The sequence below is a fragment of the Alosa pseudoharengus genome, unplaced genomic scaffold (genome assembly GCF_046254945.1).
Source record: "Alosa pseudoharengus isolate Yale_2024_CS ecotype anadromous, Long Island Sound unplaced genomic scaffold, YU_APseudo_1.1 YU_APseudo_1.1_scf_20, whole genome shotgun sequence".
NCBI lineage: Eukaryota > Metazoa > Chordata > Actinopteri > Clupeiformes > Clupeidae > Alosa > Alosa pseudoharengus.
This window is the reverse complement of record NW_027468664.1, coordinates 27,601,096-27,618,278: the sequence shown is the minus strand read 5'-3', so window position 1 is coordinate 27,618,278 and position 17,183 is coordinate 27,601,096. Positions and strand designations below refer to the sequence as shown.

General features: G+C 43.3%; 1 protein-coding gene across 1 annotated transcript in view; it reads right to left on the bottom strand.

The window, feature by feature from the left end:
- Positions 1–13,382, bottom strand: part of cntn1b (contactin 1b) — a 28,871-nt gene extending 15,489 nt beyond the window's left edge. The window contains exons 1-4 of the mRNA XM_076297420.1: positions 13,319–13,382; positions 2,256–2,391; positions 1,982–2,020; positions 1,103–1,229 (exon numbers count right to left, since the gene is read on the bottom strand). Coding sequence (XP_076153535.1) covers positions 1,103–1,229; positions 1,982–2,020; positions 2,256–2,310 — 221 coding nt within the window. The 5' untranslated portion in view covers positions 2,311–2,391; positions 13,319–13,382. The remainder of the gene's footprint in view (positions 1–1,102; positions 1,230–1,981; positions 2,021–2,255; positions 2,392–13,318) is intronic.
- Between the last annotated feature and the right edge of the window lie 3,801 nt (positions 13,383–17,183).

Sequence of the window (17,183 nt, the reverse complement as noted above, 5' to 3'; positions counted from 1 at the left end):
GCAGTTAACAATGAACTTAGATTAATGTAGGAATTTAATAGTGATTGTGTGGCCTATGAGAGAACACCCAGTGATACCCTTGGTACCATCAAATGGATACTGTGGTCCGCCTGATCACAAACACACCTCTTTTTTACCGCTACACCCTGCATGGATTCGTTTAGCTGCAGGAGGAGGCACTGCAACTGCTTGTGCTGTAACTATCACATGTACATTACATTCACATGTATTCCTTTCCTTCGTTAAAAAGGCCCCAACTCTAGCCAGTTTTAAATCTAGACTTAAGACCAAACTGTTCTCAGATGCTTTCTGCTTACTGCACTGAGTTACAAATTCTGAATCTGCCTTGAAAATTATTCTACCTTGTCTTTTATTTTGTCTTTTTAATTATTCTTTATTTTAAAATGATTTTACCTTGTGCGTTTTATGTTTTTTTATTATTATTATTATTATTTTCTATTATTATGATCTTTACCTTTTAAACTTTCACTATTGCCCTTTTATGCTTTTATTTGTTATTACTGCTTGCTTTTGTTTATGTAAAGCACATTGAATGACCTCTGTGTATAAAATGTGCTATATAAATAAACTTTGCCAGTTAATTGCAGGGCCAGACTCCCTGGAGCAACTTGGGGTTAAGTGCCTTGCTCAAGGGCAGCAACAGTGTTAGCTGGGAATCAACCTCACAACTTCTCAAGCTACTATATTGAATCAATCTCATGACTTTTCAGGCATCAGCATGCAAACCTGGGTCCTCATCCACTACACTACCATTGCACCCCTACCTCGTGGTGCGCGTTTCCCAAAACCACAGTTGCTAACTAAGTTAGCAACTTGCTTACTAAGTTAGCAACTTTGTTGGTTGCAATGCAATTTCCCATTGCCAACCAACTAAGTTGCTAACACGCTAACAACTATAGTTTTGGGGAACGCACCCCAGAGTAGTACATGGATTGTCCTTGTTAACTACACTACCATCGCCCCTTACTATGATCACGAGAGCAGCGTTCTGTTGTCCACCTGCAGCAGTGGCAGCTGGGAATCGAACTCACGACATATCAAGGTACTCGCAGTGCTCTGTCGTCCTTCACCTGCGGCCTACCTGATGGTGGCTGGGGGGTTGGCGCGCACCCTGCAGTTCATGGAGATCCGGTTGTCGGGGTTGTCCTCCGCGTAGACCAGGTCCTGGGGCTCCTCCTCAAAGATGGGGCCATAACCTGTGGCCTCGTCTGGGATGGGGAAGCACACAGTGACAGGGTCAAAGGTCAATTGTTATAGTGGCTCCTTCTAATGACCCGCATTATAACATGACAGGAGGAAAAAAGTCCCAATACTGTGGTACTCTTTCACAGGGTTAAAGGCATATTCAAAAGTTATATATGGTCCATCTAATGGGTTACAGCATATTACCAGAACAAAAAGTCCCAAAAGGGTAGCATGATACTCTGCCAGAGGGTTTCGGGAACATTCAAATGTTATTTGCTCCACTAGCATGACCCTAATTACAACATATTATCAGGGAAAAGGCCACATACATGTATTAAACTCACATTCACACATTCATAGTCTGGTTCAATTAGATGATCCATAATTATAATAATTATATCATATAGTGTTACATTATATCAGTGGAAAATAAAGATTTAAAAAAATAAATAACATGACCCAGATTACATCTTTAATATATACATAGAAGGAGGTAACAGGAGAGGGGGTGGGGTACCAATAATAATAATCTAGCCAATAGCCGTGGCAGCTGTGCTACTACAAGGGAAGCACACTTTACTATAGGATCAAGGAGGCTTTGCCTTGTCTTATTCAGGAGGCACTTCACGTACTTCAGCTGAGGAAGCCATCAATTGCACCACTGTAGTGTGTGGAAGTTGCTAAGTGGTGGACGCAGAGCATGGATAACACACACATCAAAGCTGAAACCCCTAGGGGCACTCTGTGTGAGGTGTACAATATAAAATGAACGTACCATCGAACATTCGACGCTCCCAAGGCATCCTGTAGGCCCCTGTTAATGAATACAGTTTGACAGCTTAGTTTATACAAAACAACATGCTTATTTTAAATATTGCACACACATACACAACAACAACACAAGGGCATGTGTAATAGAATGCATATCTATTCCAAATATTAGCTATCTGATAGGCAAACATGTAAAGCATACATTAGTCATACACACAGGTCAAACCACACATACACACAACAACAAAAACAACACAACAACAGTCCATGTTACTCACCTGCCAAGGAGAGGACTGAGGAGAGAACACAGACCACCACAGCTGGGGTCGCCATGGCAACACTCTGTTGATGGTCAGCTCAGATAGCACTATCTGGCCCAGGTATCAGGCATAAGGTGCAGATATGGGGTTTGTTCTGAGAGAGAGACAGAGAGAGAGGGAGAGAGAAAGAGAGAGAGAGAGAGAGAGAGAGAGAGAGAGAGAGAGAGAGAGAGAATGATATGATTGTGGCAATGACACAGATTGAGACACACACACACACACACACACACACACACACACACACACATGGACAGATTGGAGCTAGATCCATATGTATGGTAACAGATAACAGGCAAATGAAATTCCACTAACACTACAGCAACGTTCATCCTCATTGTCATTCTCGTGTCCTTGAGAGCGATTGAGGATTTGGACTTTGCTCAGGCCCCCAACGCCCCCATATTTATCCCGTCACCACAACACGTCTCCACAACTCACAACACCTCCCCCATACTTATCCCATCACCACACACACAGCTCCACAAATCCTGTGGCATCCTGGTTTTCTGGTAATCAGAATGGGTGACCTTTCCTCATCTTCACCCTGGGACAGCTATGTGTAATGCAATCAGCTGGCAAATCCAGCAGTGACCAAAGCCCCCCACACACACACACACACACACACACACACACCACACACCACACACACACACACACACACACACACACACACACACACACACACACAAACACACACATATAGAACACAAATAGGTTAGGAGGACTCTACTGTGCAGGAGAGGAGAGGAGAGGAGATTAAATGCTTTCAAGTCATTTCTTTATGTATTACTTTTCTCAAAATCCATCTGATTTTTCTTCAAGCAAATACACACACACACACACACACACACACACACACACACATAAGTATGTACGCACACACACGCAAACACACACACAAACACACACAAACAAACATACACATGCATATATGCACTCACAAATGGCAATACACACACACACACATACGTGCACGCACACACACACATACTGTACACACGCATATACACACACACATGTATTGTACAACCACGGCCTTCCTCTCAGTTCTCTGGCAGTGGGAAAGTCAAGGACGGTTGCTGAGAGCAGGAAGTGCTAAATGCAGCTATTCCCAGCTGGGAGCCATGTCAACACTGGGGCGTATAAGGCCCGGATCTGGCGTGAGCACGGCTGGAATCCGGCCCACATGTGGGTGAGATCCGGTCCAGAGTTTGAGGGGTATCTGTGCACACAGTATGTAGCTGGCACTGGGCAACATGGAGTGTGCTTCCAGAGCCCTGTCACATAAATCATTCAGCACTCTGACTCAGCACCTCGTGCCATATATGGTCATGCAGGAGAGACGTGTGTGTGTGTGTGCGTATGTGTGTGTGTGTGTGTGTGTGTGTGTGTGTGTGCCTTGCGTGTGTTTGTGTGTGTGTGTGTGCCTTGCATGTGTGTGCATTGGGCGATTGGGCGTATTTGTGCTCAGCATACACTTGTACAATACACACACACACACACACACACACACACACACAGATACTGAGCACTGCGGCACCAGCATCCTCTTGTCTCCTCACACGTGGTTGCACATGCTGCAGAAGCACATGGTAGAGGACACACACACACATACACACACGCGCGCACACACACACACACCACATATACACAGGGATGCATGCTATCTCCAGAGATGCAGAGAGAGAGGCTGTGCAGTCTTCATTCTTCATGATCTTTTATGAGAAGTAGTGTCTCATATCTGCCTACAGCCCTGATGATATTGAAACACCTACCTACTGTAGGCAATACAACAGCATCCTACTGCCCTCACATTTCCAACTGCATTACTTTCACTGTGTGTGTGTGCGTGTGTGTGTGTGTGTGTGTGCGTGTGTGTGTGTGTGTGTGTGTGTGTGTGTGTGTGTGTGTGTGTTTGAGTGTGCCTGTCTATCTGTATTTCTTTTCAGTCCATTACAGACACAAAAGGGAGAAGAGATCATAAGAAATGATAGATGTGTGTGTGTGTGTGTGTGTGTGTGTGTGTCCGTGCATGTGGGCAGCCATCACCCATATCACCCCTCCCTTCCGTCCACTCTACATTAGATATTAAAGAGAAAGAGACAGAGATGGAGAAGCAAATACAGCTACTGAGACCGAGATAAACGGATGGAGAGAAAGAGAGAGATAAAGATGAGAGAGGAGGGGATGAGATGGAGAGATAGACAAGTGCTATTTTTGAGATACATCAATGTAAAAGCGTTCTTCAGTATAACCAAAGATGCTTGATTGCTCCGCTTTAACCCTCTCTGGTATAACATAGCCAATTATCTCATCCTAGTTGTAGGGAATATGTTTGTATTTCAAGTGATAGAATTAAGGTATGACTTGTGTTTGTGGATGTTATAACATGTAAAGTAAAGCTTGCCAAACCCACAGGCAGCTCGATTGTGACTTTGTTTGTGACACTCCTGTTACTCACGTTACTCCTGTTACTCACGGACACCACTAACCACTTGGTGAGTTGCACAGTTTTGAAAACGAACGTTAAGGGTTGTTTTAAGGACATGTTTGTGCATGCCCATAGCCAGCCACTCTGAAACAGTCAAAGGCGATTCAAAACGAGTCAGAAAGTCGAGACAGGACCCATCGTCAAAATTTCGGTGTCCACCACTCTAGTTCATCCAAAACAAACCAGAAAAGGGACTCAAAGTGCTAAATACCCAAATTATCTGGAAAGAACTAAAAATAGAAGTGTAATGGTCGCCTAACATACATGTAGCACAAGCAGTGTCAGACCAAGTGCTGTTCTGTGTTCTGGACAACAAGCACTCTGTCAATTGCTTCTCTGTGTTGAGGATCGTGAAGACAAGGAGTTCTGTTGTGACCATGAACTGGAATGCCTGCGTGTTCTGCCAAGAAGTGAACTCAAAGGTTAGACTTTCCATGGTCTCGACAATGAACATGACTGATCGAATATTGGCAGCCTCAGAAGACCAGACCAGATCCTTTCAGTCCATCTTGCCTGTGACTGGGGCAGGCTGCTGACAGTTCCTGGGGATGGCAGAGGACCAATATTAGCCCCACAAATAAGGCTTGGTGCCAAGAGAGATGAGCAAGCCATAAGGAATGTATGGTCAGCTAGGTTAGAGGTCAAAAAGAAGCAAATAGATAGAAGAACTAGGCAACAAGTATGGAGAAGGATATAGAGGATATTCTGTCTATTCTGAGTGAGAAAAACAAATTACGCCATTTGAAGACAGGGAACCCATGCTCTGGAATGCATTAAAGCTACACTTCTTCAGTATTCTTTCACTTTGTCAAAATCCTTCTGAGTTTGAATTAGTTAATCAGAATTAGACACCACAGGCAGCAGTGAGGCTGGTGCCTGTGACTGGGCCAGCTCTCCATGTCAGCCCTACGGTTAGGTAGAGGGATGTGGCTCCCTCCAAGCCCTAGGGTTAGGGTTAGGTCTAGGGTTGGGGTTAGGGCTGGGGTTGGGGTTAGGTCTAGGGTTGGGGTTAGGGCTGGGGTTAGGGTTAGGGTTAGTGTGGGCGGGTGTTTGCAGGAAGCCTGGGGCCCAGGGCAGCTCTGCAGGGCAGAACTACTGTAGGGTTAGACGGGAAGCTGGGTCTATGCTGGAGTCAATATGAGGGTTAGGGTGGGGACAGTGGTGAGGGTGGGTGTCTGCATGCTGCCCAGGGCCTAGCAGAGCTCTACAGGGCAGCCCTGGGGTCAGAAGACAGCCTGGGCCTATGTTGGAGTCATGCATGCTTATGGTGTGGACAGTGGAGAGGGTGCGTATGCATGTTGCCCAGGGCCTAGCAGAGCTCTACAAGGCAGCCCTGGGGTGAGAAGAGTCAGTATTAGGCTTGGAGTGAAGAGAGTGGTAAGGGTGTCTGCATGCTGTCCAGGGCCTAGCAGAGCTCTTTGTTGTTGTGATCATATTGGAGAATCTTGTCGTACCACTGTTTAAATGACATTCACTTTTATATGCCATTCAGTTCATGTTTTAGTTATTATTCAGCTAATGTTATGTGCAACTTAACAAGGTAATTTTAGTTTACTGTGTTTATTTCCTTTATCTGTTCAAAGCTAATGTTTGTTTGTTAAGTCGGCTCAATTCTTAATATTTACAATGTTTCTGAGAATATTTTCTGCATAAATAAACCAAAAGAACATTTAGTTTGGTGAAATTTCAGTCCTTAAACTTGTTTACATGTTGAAAAGTAATAAACACTCTACAAACTACATAATGCAATAGGATGATGGTATAAGATATAGCCCTTTTGCTGCCACCAGCATGATGTTAATGTTCTTACATGGACATACTCAAATACACAAAACTAGATGTACCGCAGAGCGGTACAAAATATGACCGCCGCCCAGTCCAGCACATTTTTTCCACAAAAATAAATCACGCTGAAAGGCCTATATGATTCTAACCGTCTCACTAAATTGCATTATCCACACTCAATTCTCATTGATATCTGCTAGACAACAAGTACCAAAACATGATTAGTTCATAGATTTCACATGTAAAATTAATTTTATACAACCCCACCTCCATCTTGCCTGTTCATAATTCTGAGAAATTCTTGAATTGTGTGCATGTGTGCATGTACATGTTTATGTTATGCGTGTGTGTGTGTGTGTGTGTGTGTGCGTGCTTGTGTGTGTGCCTGCGTATGTGCCTGTGCATGCAAGCGTACATATGTCTACTGTGTGAGTATGTGTCATACGTATGATTACTGTGAATGTATGTGTGTGTGTGTGTGTGTGTGTATCTGTTTGTGCACATGTGTGCACATGAAATGGGTTAACATGACCCCTGGAGGCAAACATACGGAAAAAAATGGTCATCCTAGGCCCTACAGTTCTCAAGATATTCACAGAGAACTGTGTCTGCCCTACCCTTCTTTCGGGGGGTCCAGTCCAGCGGGGGGGCTACAGATCAAAACGAAAAATTACAGTTCCATGCTATCCATGTGGGGGTACATGTCCACCAAGTTTTGTGTACCCCGGTCTTTCAGTGTCCCGGGAAACCTTGTTGGTGTACGTCACTAAATGTACACATAAATTATTTTATTCTAAGGCCCCCCATGAACGAAAGTACACAAAACTTGGCATGCATTCGGAGGGTGTCATAATGATCCTACACTTTTAATTTTGTGCAGTTTTGACCTTGTCAGCCAGAGATATTGTGATGAAAAGACCTAATTTTTTGCTTTTTCATTTTTAACTAGGTGGCGCTATACATGAAATAAGTGGTAATGGGATGGGTTGACATGCCCCCTTAAGACCAACATACATAAAAAAGGTGGACCTCCTAGGCCCTACGGTTATCGAGATATTCACAGAAAACTGTCTCTGGCCACCTACAGGCCAGTTGGTTTATAGTAACATAAATTAATTTATTGTGTGGCCCCCCATGAACGGAATTCCACGAAACTTGGCGTGCATACAGAGGGTGTCAAAATGATCCTACACTTCCAATTTTGTACAGTTTTGACTTTGTTAGGTCACAGATACCTTCAATTACAACACCTCATTTTTACTTTTTTGTGTTTAACTAGGTGGCGCTATACATGAAATGAGTGGTTATGGAATGGGTTGACATGGCCCCTTGAGATCAACATACAAAAAAAAAAGGTCCTCCTAAACCCTACGGTTTTCGAGATATTCACAGAAAACTGTGTCTGCCCTACCCTCCTTTCGGGGGGTCCAGTCCAGCGGGGGGGCTACAGATCAAAACGAAAAACGATGGTTCCATGCTATCCATGTGGGGTTACATGCCCACCAAGTTTCGTGTACCCCGGTCTTTCAGTGTCCCGGGAATCATTGACAGAAATTTGGGCATGCGAAAAAGAAAAAAAAAAAAAAATCTGACTAAACCTATATGACCGCCGCTTCGCTGCGCGGCGGTCATAATAACAGGTACAGTGTTCACCAGAAATATTGTATTGTAAGACAGAATGACTAACTTGACTATTTAGTTTGTTTCCTTTAATCAATAAATGCTATATCACAATAAAAACAGTGGCCATCTTTCCCATTTGGAATCAATTATATGATGCTAGCTTGTTGATTAACGGTTGCTCGTGATTGGTTCAAAGGGACTCCAATGATTCAACAAGTATCCACCTACCAGGAAGAAGTTTGCTAATGAAGCCAGGCCAGACTCTTTGGCAAAGGAGAGCCTAGCAAAACATAAGAGGGTCACGAGGCTAGTGATAATTAGACTAATTAGCATAATATTACATTTGTTTGCATTTTTATTTTTTTCATAGCCTTAACTTGTGAACACATGTGAACAATATTAATTTATTTACATGATATATTGTAATGATGCCCACCCAAAGAAAGTGCACAGACTGTCATTTTGGCAGCCATTATTATGACCGCCGCGCAGCGAAGCGGCGGTCATATAGGTTTAGTCAGATTTTTTTTTTTTTTTTTTCTTTTTCGCATGTCCAAATTTCCGTCAATGAGTCCCGGGACACTGAAAGACCGGGGTAGACGAAACTTGGTGGGCATGTAACCCCATATGTATAGCATGGAACCATCGTTTTTCGTTTTGATCTGTAGCCCCCCCGCTGGACTGCACCCCCCGAAAGGAGGGTAGGGCAGACACAGTTTTCTGTGAATATCTCGAGAACCGTAAGGTTTAGGAGGACTATTTTTTTTTTGTATGTTGATCTCAAGGGGCCATGTCAACCCATTCCATAACCACTCATTTCATGTATAGCGCCACCTAGTTAAACACAAAAAAGTAAAAATGAGGTGTTGTAATCGCAGGTATCTGTGACCTAACATAGTCAAAACTGCACGAAATTGGAAGTGTAGGATCATTATGACACCCTCTGAATGCACGCCAAGTTTCGTGGAATTCCATTCATGGGGGGCCACACAATAAATTAATTTATGTTACTATACACCAACTGGCCTGTAGGTGGCCGGAGACAGTTTTCTGTGAATATCTCGAGAACCGTAGGGCCTAGGAGGTCCACCTTTTTTTTGTATGTTGGTCTTAAGGGGGCATGTCAACCCATCCCATTACCACTAATTTCATGTATAGCGCCACCTAGTTAAAAATTAAAAAGCCAAAAATTAGGTGTTTTCATCACAATATCTCTGGCTGACATGGTCAAAACTGCACGAAATTAAAAGTGTAGGATCATTTTGACACCTTCCGAATGCATGCCAAGTTTTGTGAACTTTCGTTCATGGGGGGCCTTACAATAAAATTATTTATGTGTACGTTTAGTGACCGTACACCAACAAGGATTCCTGGGCCACTGAAAGACCGGGGTACACGAAACTTGATGGGCATGTAACCCCACATGGATAGCATGGAACCATCATTTTTCGTTTTGATCTGTAGCCCCCGCGCTGGACTGGACCCCCGAAAGGAGGGTAGGGCAGACACAGTTTTCTGTGAATATCTTGAGAACCGTAGGGCCTAGGATGACCAATTTTTTCTGTATGTTTGCCTCCAGGGGTCATGTTAACCCATTCCATGTGCACACATGTGCATAAACAGATACACACGCACACACATACATTCACAGTAATCATACGTATGACACATACTCACACAGTAGACATATGTACGCATGCATGCACATGCACAAACACACATACGCAGACAAACACACAAGCACGCACACACACACACACACACACACACACACACCCACACACATAAACATAAACGTGTGCACGCACACATGCACACAATTCAAGAATTTCTCAGAATTATGAACAGGCAAGATGGGGGTGGGGTTGTATAAAATGAATTTTACATGTGAAATCTATAAACTAATCATGTTTTGGTACTTGTTGTCTAGCAGATACCAGTGAGAATTGAATGTGGATAATGCAATTTAGTGAGACAGTTAGAATCATATAGGCCTTTCAGCGTGATTTATTTTTGTGGAAAAAATGTGCTGGACTGGGCGGCGGTCATATTTTGTACCGCTCTGCGGTACATCTAGTTTTTATACTAATTAGATGGTCAAAAACTCAAAATTCTGATTGGGAACAGGGCTACTTGGATTCAGCACATGTTAATTATGATAAAAAGTCCTGTTCCCAACTTTTACTAAGAAATGCCTCTAGAGCCATATTCAAGGACTTTTTCTTGAAATAGCACAAAAACGAGAGAGGAGGGGATGAGATGGAGAGAGAGAGAAAGAAAAATGAGGAGGGGATGAGATGGAGAGAGAGAATAAAAGATAGAGTTTATCATCAGTTATTGATAGACAAGTGTAGGGTAATACTTCACTTGGATAATCCATCCACAGAGATTTAACAGATCATCTGTTAGTTAACATTCAGGTTCAGTATCTAAACTTGTTGTTGAACAACTACTAAACATCACCAAATCCAACCCCTAACCTTAACCATAACTTAGCTAGCCATAACTTAACCATAACGTAGCTAATAGTCATCAGATAAACTGTTGATAATCTGAGCATCTGTAGATAGTCTGTCGGCGGAGTAAGTAAAATGTAGCTCCATAATCATAACCCCATCACCAGTGCACTACCTGGCTGATAAGACATATAGACATGGAGAAAGAGGGGTGAACAGAGAGAGAGAGACAGACACCCAGTGAAAGAGACCATGTACTGACCCATAGTCATATACTAGAGATGGGTGAACAAGGGATAGAGAGAGAGAAAGAGAGAGAGAGAAAGATCATGCGTGTTGCCCCACACAGCTCCTCCTAACAGCCTTATGCCCAGCCCATTAGTCATACAACAGTGTGTGTGTGTGTCTGTGTGTGTGTGCTTCCAATTGGCTGACGGTGCACTTCTCACATCCAACAGCACCTCTAGCAGCAGCATCCATCAGCTCATCAGCTCAGCTTCCCCATAACAACAGAGCTAAGCTATCTCAGCTTCCCCAATGCATCAGGGCTAAGCTATCGCAGCTCCCTCATTGCAACAGAGCTAAGCTAGCTAAGCTTCCCCACAACAACAGACCTCAGCTAACTCAGCTTCCCCATAGCAACAGAGCTAAGCTAGCTCAGCTTCCCCACAGCAACAAACCTCAGCTAGCTTAGCTTCCTCATAGCCACAGACCTCAGCTAGCTGAGGTCAGAGAGCTGCCCCAAGAGTATCATCCTACTGATAATGTTGTTAATGAGCGGGCACACACACACACACACACACACACACACACACACACACACACACACCTGCCTAGTTTGCAATTGTTAGACAGCACCCACATAATGCCATTTTAACACAACATAAACTATACCATAAACCATATATTGAAAACTTTTCTGTTTTTTTCTTACACCCTCAAACATGTCTCTGATGAATAATTTTAAAAGACATTAGGCGCAAGAGATTTTCTGCTTGTTCAATATCAACAAGACGCTAGGACAGGATATTGTCCAGACTCCAGGCCCCAAATTCCGTCATCTTAATTTGATTCAGTTTTAACTGATAGTAAAAATTCAAGTGCCCTTACTGTCATTCAAGCCAAAGCAACCAATAGATGCACCATGACAAGTAGGTCTGCTGCAGGACACTCACTGACTCATCTGACTGAGTATGATGCAGTTATTGTATACTTTGTTAACCTACCTACAACCAGGAAGTGCAGCAGGGCAGTTGTATGTAGCAGAGTACACACACACCACGGCCTCCCTCTTGGTTGTCTGGCATTGGGAAAGTCAAGGACTGAGAGCAGGAAGTACTAAATGCAGCTATTCCCAGCTGGGAGCCAAGTCAACTAAGACAACTAGGGTGGATCAGGCCCGGATCTGGCGTGAGCACGGCTGGGATCTGGCCCACATGTGGGTGAGATCAGTTCCAGAGTTTGTGGGTAACACACAGTAGGCTACAAGACGCTAAGCTGCTTGGTTGTGCATTTTCGTCGCCCGTCCCTGCCTGAAGATGACCAGATGCAGCCAGTAGGCATTCTGTCCCATATTCTCTATGATCAATTTATCTGGGCGTGGATGAAACAGTGTGTGTGTGTGTGTGTGTGTGTGTGTGTGTGTGTGTGTGTGTGTGTGTGTGTGTGTGTGTGTGTGAAGCAGCAGTGTTGCCGGTAATCTCCTTCCAGCCAGGGGGATGTGCCTTCCCCTTTGACCATGGCAGAAGATTTAGGTCAGTGTTTTGTTTTAAGCTGACTGGCAGCATGTGTGTGTGTGTGTGTGGTGTGTGTTGAATGAAATAGAAAGAGACAGAGAGAGCTTAGTGTGTGTGTGTGTGTGTGTGTGTGTGTGTTTGTGTGTGTGTGTGTGTGTGTGTGTGTGTGTGTGTGTGTGTGTGTGTGTGTTAAAGGTTGGGGTTGTGGAAAATGTATGATAAGCACAAAAATGTCTTCCTGTCTAGGCAACAGTACATTAACTCACGTTACATTTACGCAGCAAACTAAAACGAGGCTTTTCCCAATACAATGTTTTACAGTTATATAGGCTAAAGTAGTGATGTTCAGTGATGTTCCCATGTTTAGTGTCATACATGTACAGTGTATCGCCTAGCTTCCCATCTCTTATTGCGAAAGGCTACGAAGTCACCCCAAAATAACCTGTCTCACCCACTGCGAATATAGCATGCCCGTCCTTGCGCAGCCGAATGACATTGAATACAATATAGTGCGTGTGTTACATCCTATGTTTTTAACAATGCCGCAAACCAGTAGACTACAAATTCGTCCTGTTTCTTAAAATCATAATTCAATAATACATGTCAACCCCAAACTGCATCACAATGTTTTTGGCAATGCGCGGAACCTGCTGTATGTTCCAAAATGTGCACACGCTTCTCCAAAATGACCCAGAGTAACCTGTCTATGTGACATCAGCCATGACTGAGCAACTCTGTTACCGACACTGGATTATCCAATAATTCACTGTTCTGCATTGCGGTACCCCGGGACAGGTCCGTTGCTCTTCTGTCAGATGGCGTGGCGCAAGGAAGAAAAACTCCCAAGTCTACTTTGAAAAAGTAGCGGTCATATTCTTCAAAATAGCACAAGAAACGCGGTATGTGGGATGGAGCAGGCGTTAGTCTTACCTGAAAATTACGATTAAAATCCTGTCAACACTTCCACCAAAAAAGCACCTGGATCAGAACCGCATAGTTCCACAACCAAGCCCGCGGATCCACCGGCCCGGCTGCACCTTTCTATTGGACGAGAGCGAATGAATGGCATCAGCGGAGGAGAGCGGAGACCGAGAGACTATTGGATGAAGGAGATGCCATCAGTGTTCTGCACCGTACGCGGGTAGCACCAGAGCATCAACTAGGATTTAAGCCGGCATAGTCGCCCATGCTGAGGGATGCAGTTTGGAGTCACGCAAATACCGTTAAGTCACAAACAGGCTTCAAGATCCTTGTTTTGTATCAGACAATTGCAACAACGGAGTGTAGCCTATAACTGGCTACTTGAAATTGTAGATACACGAAGATGTAATTGAAAATACTCTAAAACACTTATTTTGAATTTGAGTTTAAACATTAGTATACATGTTTCGGAGTAGGCCTAGCCTAATAAAGCCTAGAGTGCATTTGAAGCATTTTTACATGTATGTGGTAGAGAGGAAAGGGGTGATGGTAGGCCTACTTTCATGAATGTAGCCTACTGTGCGTTTAAAATAAAAGTCTTCATGGGGATTTATTTTCCATTAAAACTAATATTTAGAATTCACTTTTGAATTGATGCCAGATCATATTAGTAAAAGTTACATGGTGCCTCATCATGATACAAAGCACATCAACATGCGGAAGGACAGAGAGAGAGAGAGAGAGAAATTCAGCTCAGGTGAGTTTGTCAAATAACACAGACAGAAGAAGGAGACCGACAGACAGACAAAGATCTCAACCAAATCCACGGGTGGACGGGAGAGTTATTGATGTTGAAATAAATAAATACATAAAAAGCCAACCATTTTTACTCCACTAGGTGGCGGAATTAGATACGTCTGTCACTGCCAGCGCCTCTTCCTGCAGCATGTGATGATGCTGTCCAGACCAGCCAGTAATGTCAAATCAGATAAATCTCTGGGGAAAGGGTAAGAGGACCAGCAACAGATCCCAGAAGCATAGAATTATGGGTAAAAAGAACTTAATCCCCTGGCCCTGGGCATGAGAAAGCAGTGTGTGTGTGTGTGTGTTCCTGTGTGTGTGAGAGAGAGAGACTATTGAGTTAAGTTGGGTGTTTCAGATGGCAGACTTTCAGTAGTTGTTGAATGAAGCTGTTTTGTTGGCATCAGAGACACAGTTAGTATAGTTGGGGAGTGGATGATCTCTCAGTGTTTATATTAACATAAGAGCAGCTAGCATATTTCACACAGTAGCATTTTGTGTTGCAGAAACATTTTTGTAAAGGACGGTCTTGACTAGATCTAAAGAGTCAGATAACTAGGATGGAACACAGGGGTGTAGTCAGGACCCGAATATATATCGATAGAATTTGTTTGTGATTAAAATGAAGGTCAAAGCGCCCATCTAAACACTAAATGGGTGGCGAGGACTCAGGATGCAGAGGAGTCATCCAGCAACCAGAAGGCTGTCGGTTTGAGCCTGACTCTGTCGAGATGTTCTTGAGCAAGACACTGAACCCCAAAGTGTTCCCAAAGTGCAGGTAGGTACCTTGCATGGCAGCCTCCGCCATCAGTGTGTGTGTGTGAATAGGTGAATGTGAGGCATGAAATTGTAAAAGAAGCACTATGCAACAATTTTAGCAAAAAACACTTTCTGGGTTGTTTGGTGGGTGCTTCGTCTCCCCCTATCGCTTCTCCGCGGAAAAAACAAATATGCAACTTTCTGGACCCGGTCCGGGAAACTCCGGATGTGACTCAGCAGAAGTATCCAATCGCACCTCGAAAATGTAGTCAGATTGTAGTTTTGAGTGAACATAGGGCTCGCTAGCTAGTGGGGGTTTAGCGTAGCAGTCACTTGCTACCGAAGCTGCAAATCCAGCGAAAACCCAGAAACAGTGAAGGAATAACCAGACCTGCATAGTGATTCTTTAAGTGCTTTGAGTGCTTAGAGTGGAAAAAAGCTATAGAAATGCAGTCTATAAATAAAGCAAAATAATAACTTGGCAAAATGTATTTGTAATGTAACACCATGAGCAAGATACACAGCACAAATAATTTCCTTTTTTTTACAAATCAGAAAATGCAAAAAGCTGTGATGTGACTGCTGGAATTAATGCACAAAGGAGCACGATAAGTTTGGTTGTGAAATCCTGAAACCAACATTTATTTTTTTATCATTTAAAATACAAAATATTTTGCAATAATATCATAGAGTAAACCATTTGACAGCCTTTCATGCTAAGCTTTATGTAGCTTTGACATTTTCACCAGAATGTTTGTATCATATCATATCATATCATATATTATATCCTACCATTGGACACCATTCACAAAAAAGAAAGAAAATAGAAAAAAGAAAAGAAAGAAGGGGAAAAAACAGGATTTTTCAAAGGAGTATGCAGTGCCATTATGCTGCCAAATAGTCTGATAGGATCTGCATGTTTTCTGGGTTCTCCATTTTTAGGTACACAAAGAAGAACATGACCCATCTGAGACAGAGAGCAGGTTAACGAGAATCTAACTGATAACTTTTATTTTCTCTCGTGCACCCCATCAGAAGCATGAGCAGGAGGAAATAAATGCTGATTGTTGTGTAAGTATTTGTTTTCTCTCCATGACAGCATAAAACAATGCTTTTTTTCACAGCAAATGAACAACGTCGGAAGTGAATCCAGTGTGGGAGCAGGTTCCACAAACAACACGATGCATGGTAAAGCAGAGAGCCTCTGACTCGAGCTGACTCGGACCTCAGCCAGTTGTGCCACACCTGGGCCACATCTGGGCCAGATCCAAACCGGGTGAGTCATCTGCTCCCTAGTTCCAAATTATCACACAGTGGCGTAGACACACAGTGGTGTAAAGAAGAAAAACACTTGAAATTTGCATTTAAAGTTTTCACTTTTTTTTTTCCTTTTTGCATTCCCCATGTTTAGTAGCAGATTAAGCTTTTTCAAGTTGGCTGTTTTTCTTTCTCTGTTTTTTTACTGGTATGGCATCTCGTCTTAAATTAATCAGGTTATATTTACAAAGCAACAAAATATCTATAGGTACGTATAAAGCCAGACAACTCCAAACTAAAAGAGGGAAAACCAAAACAGAAAAACTTGATGCAAGTCATGACAAGCTAAATAAAAATAAAAAAATCTGGGGCTTCGCCAAACAGAGTAGAACCCCACTAAGACAACATACATACACATACAGTCGTCTTGAAAAAACCTACACACACTTGCATACACACACACACGTGTCACATTCTTCATTCTTGCACCAACATACAGTGAACACAGACACACACTGATACAGCTGAGACACACACACACACTCCAATCGATCATGTCTGTGTTGGATTGGTATCTAGGTGAGAACAGAGTGCTTCTCTTCACGACGCTACACTCCAAAGCTTGCAATACTCATAAACATGCATTACCATGGCCCAAGAACAAAACAAAAGCATGGCTATACGTGAAGAAATAAAACAACCTACACATTATTGTTCACACTGAGTTTGTCTAACCTAACCTATAGGTAACTGCTATTTTCGTTATTCGACATTCCACATTTTTATACGACCCCCTCCCAGACCTATGTACTCTTTTACTTTATTTTCCTTCTTTTCGTTGTTTATTATGACACCAACTCAGATCCCCCCCACCCCCCCTCCCCACACCTGCAGTCACCCGTAGCCTGTATTATAGCGCCACCTCTGGTGGCTGGGTCCAATGGCAGTTAACCTGTCAGAATGGCAGTAGTTGCAGCTGCTTGGTAGAAAAGAAGCAGCCCCTCCCCTTCTGCATAATGCGGCCAATGAGGGTTTGAGATGAGAGCATGCTCACTTC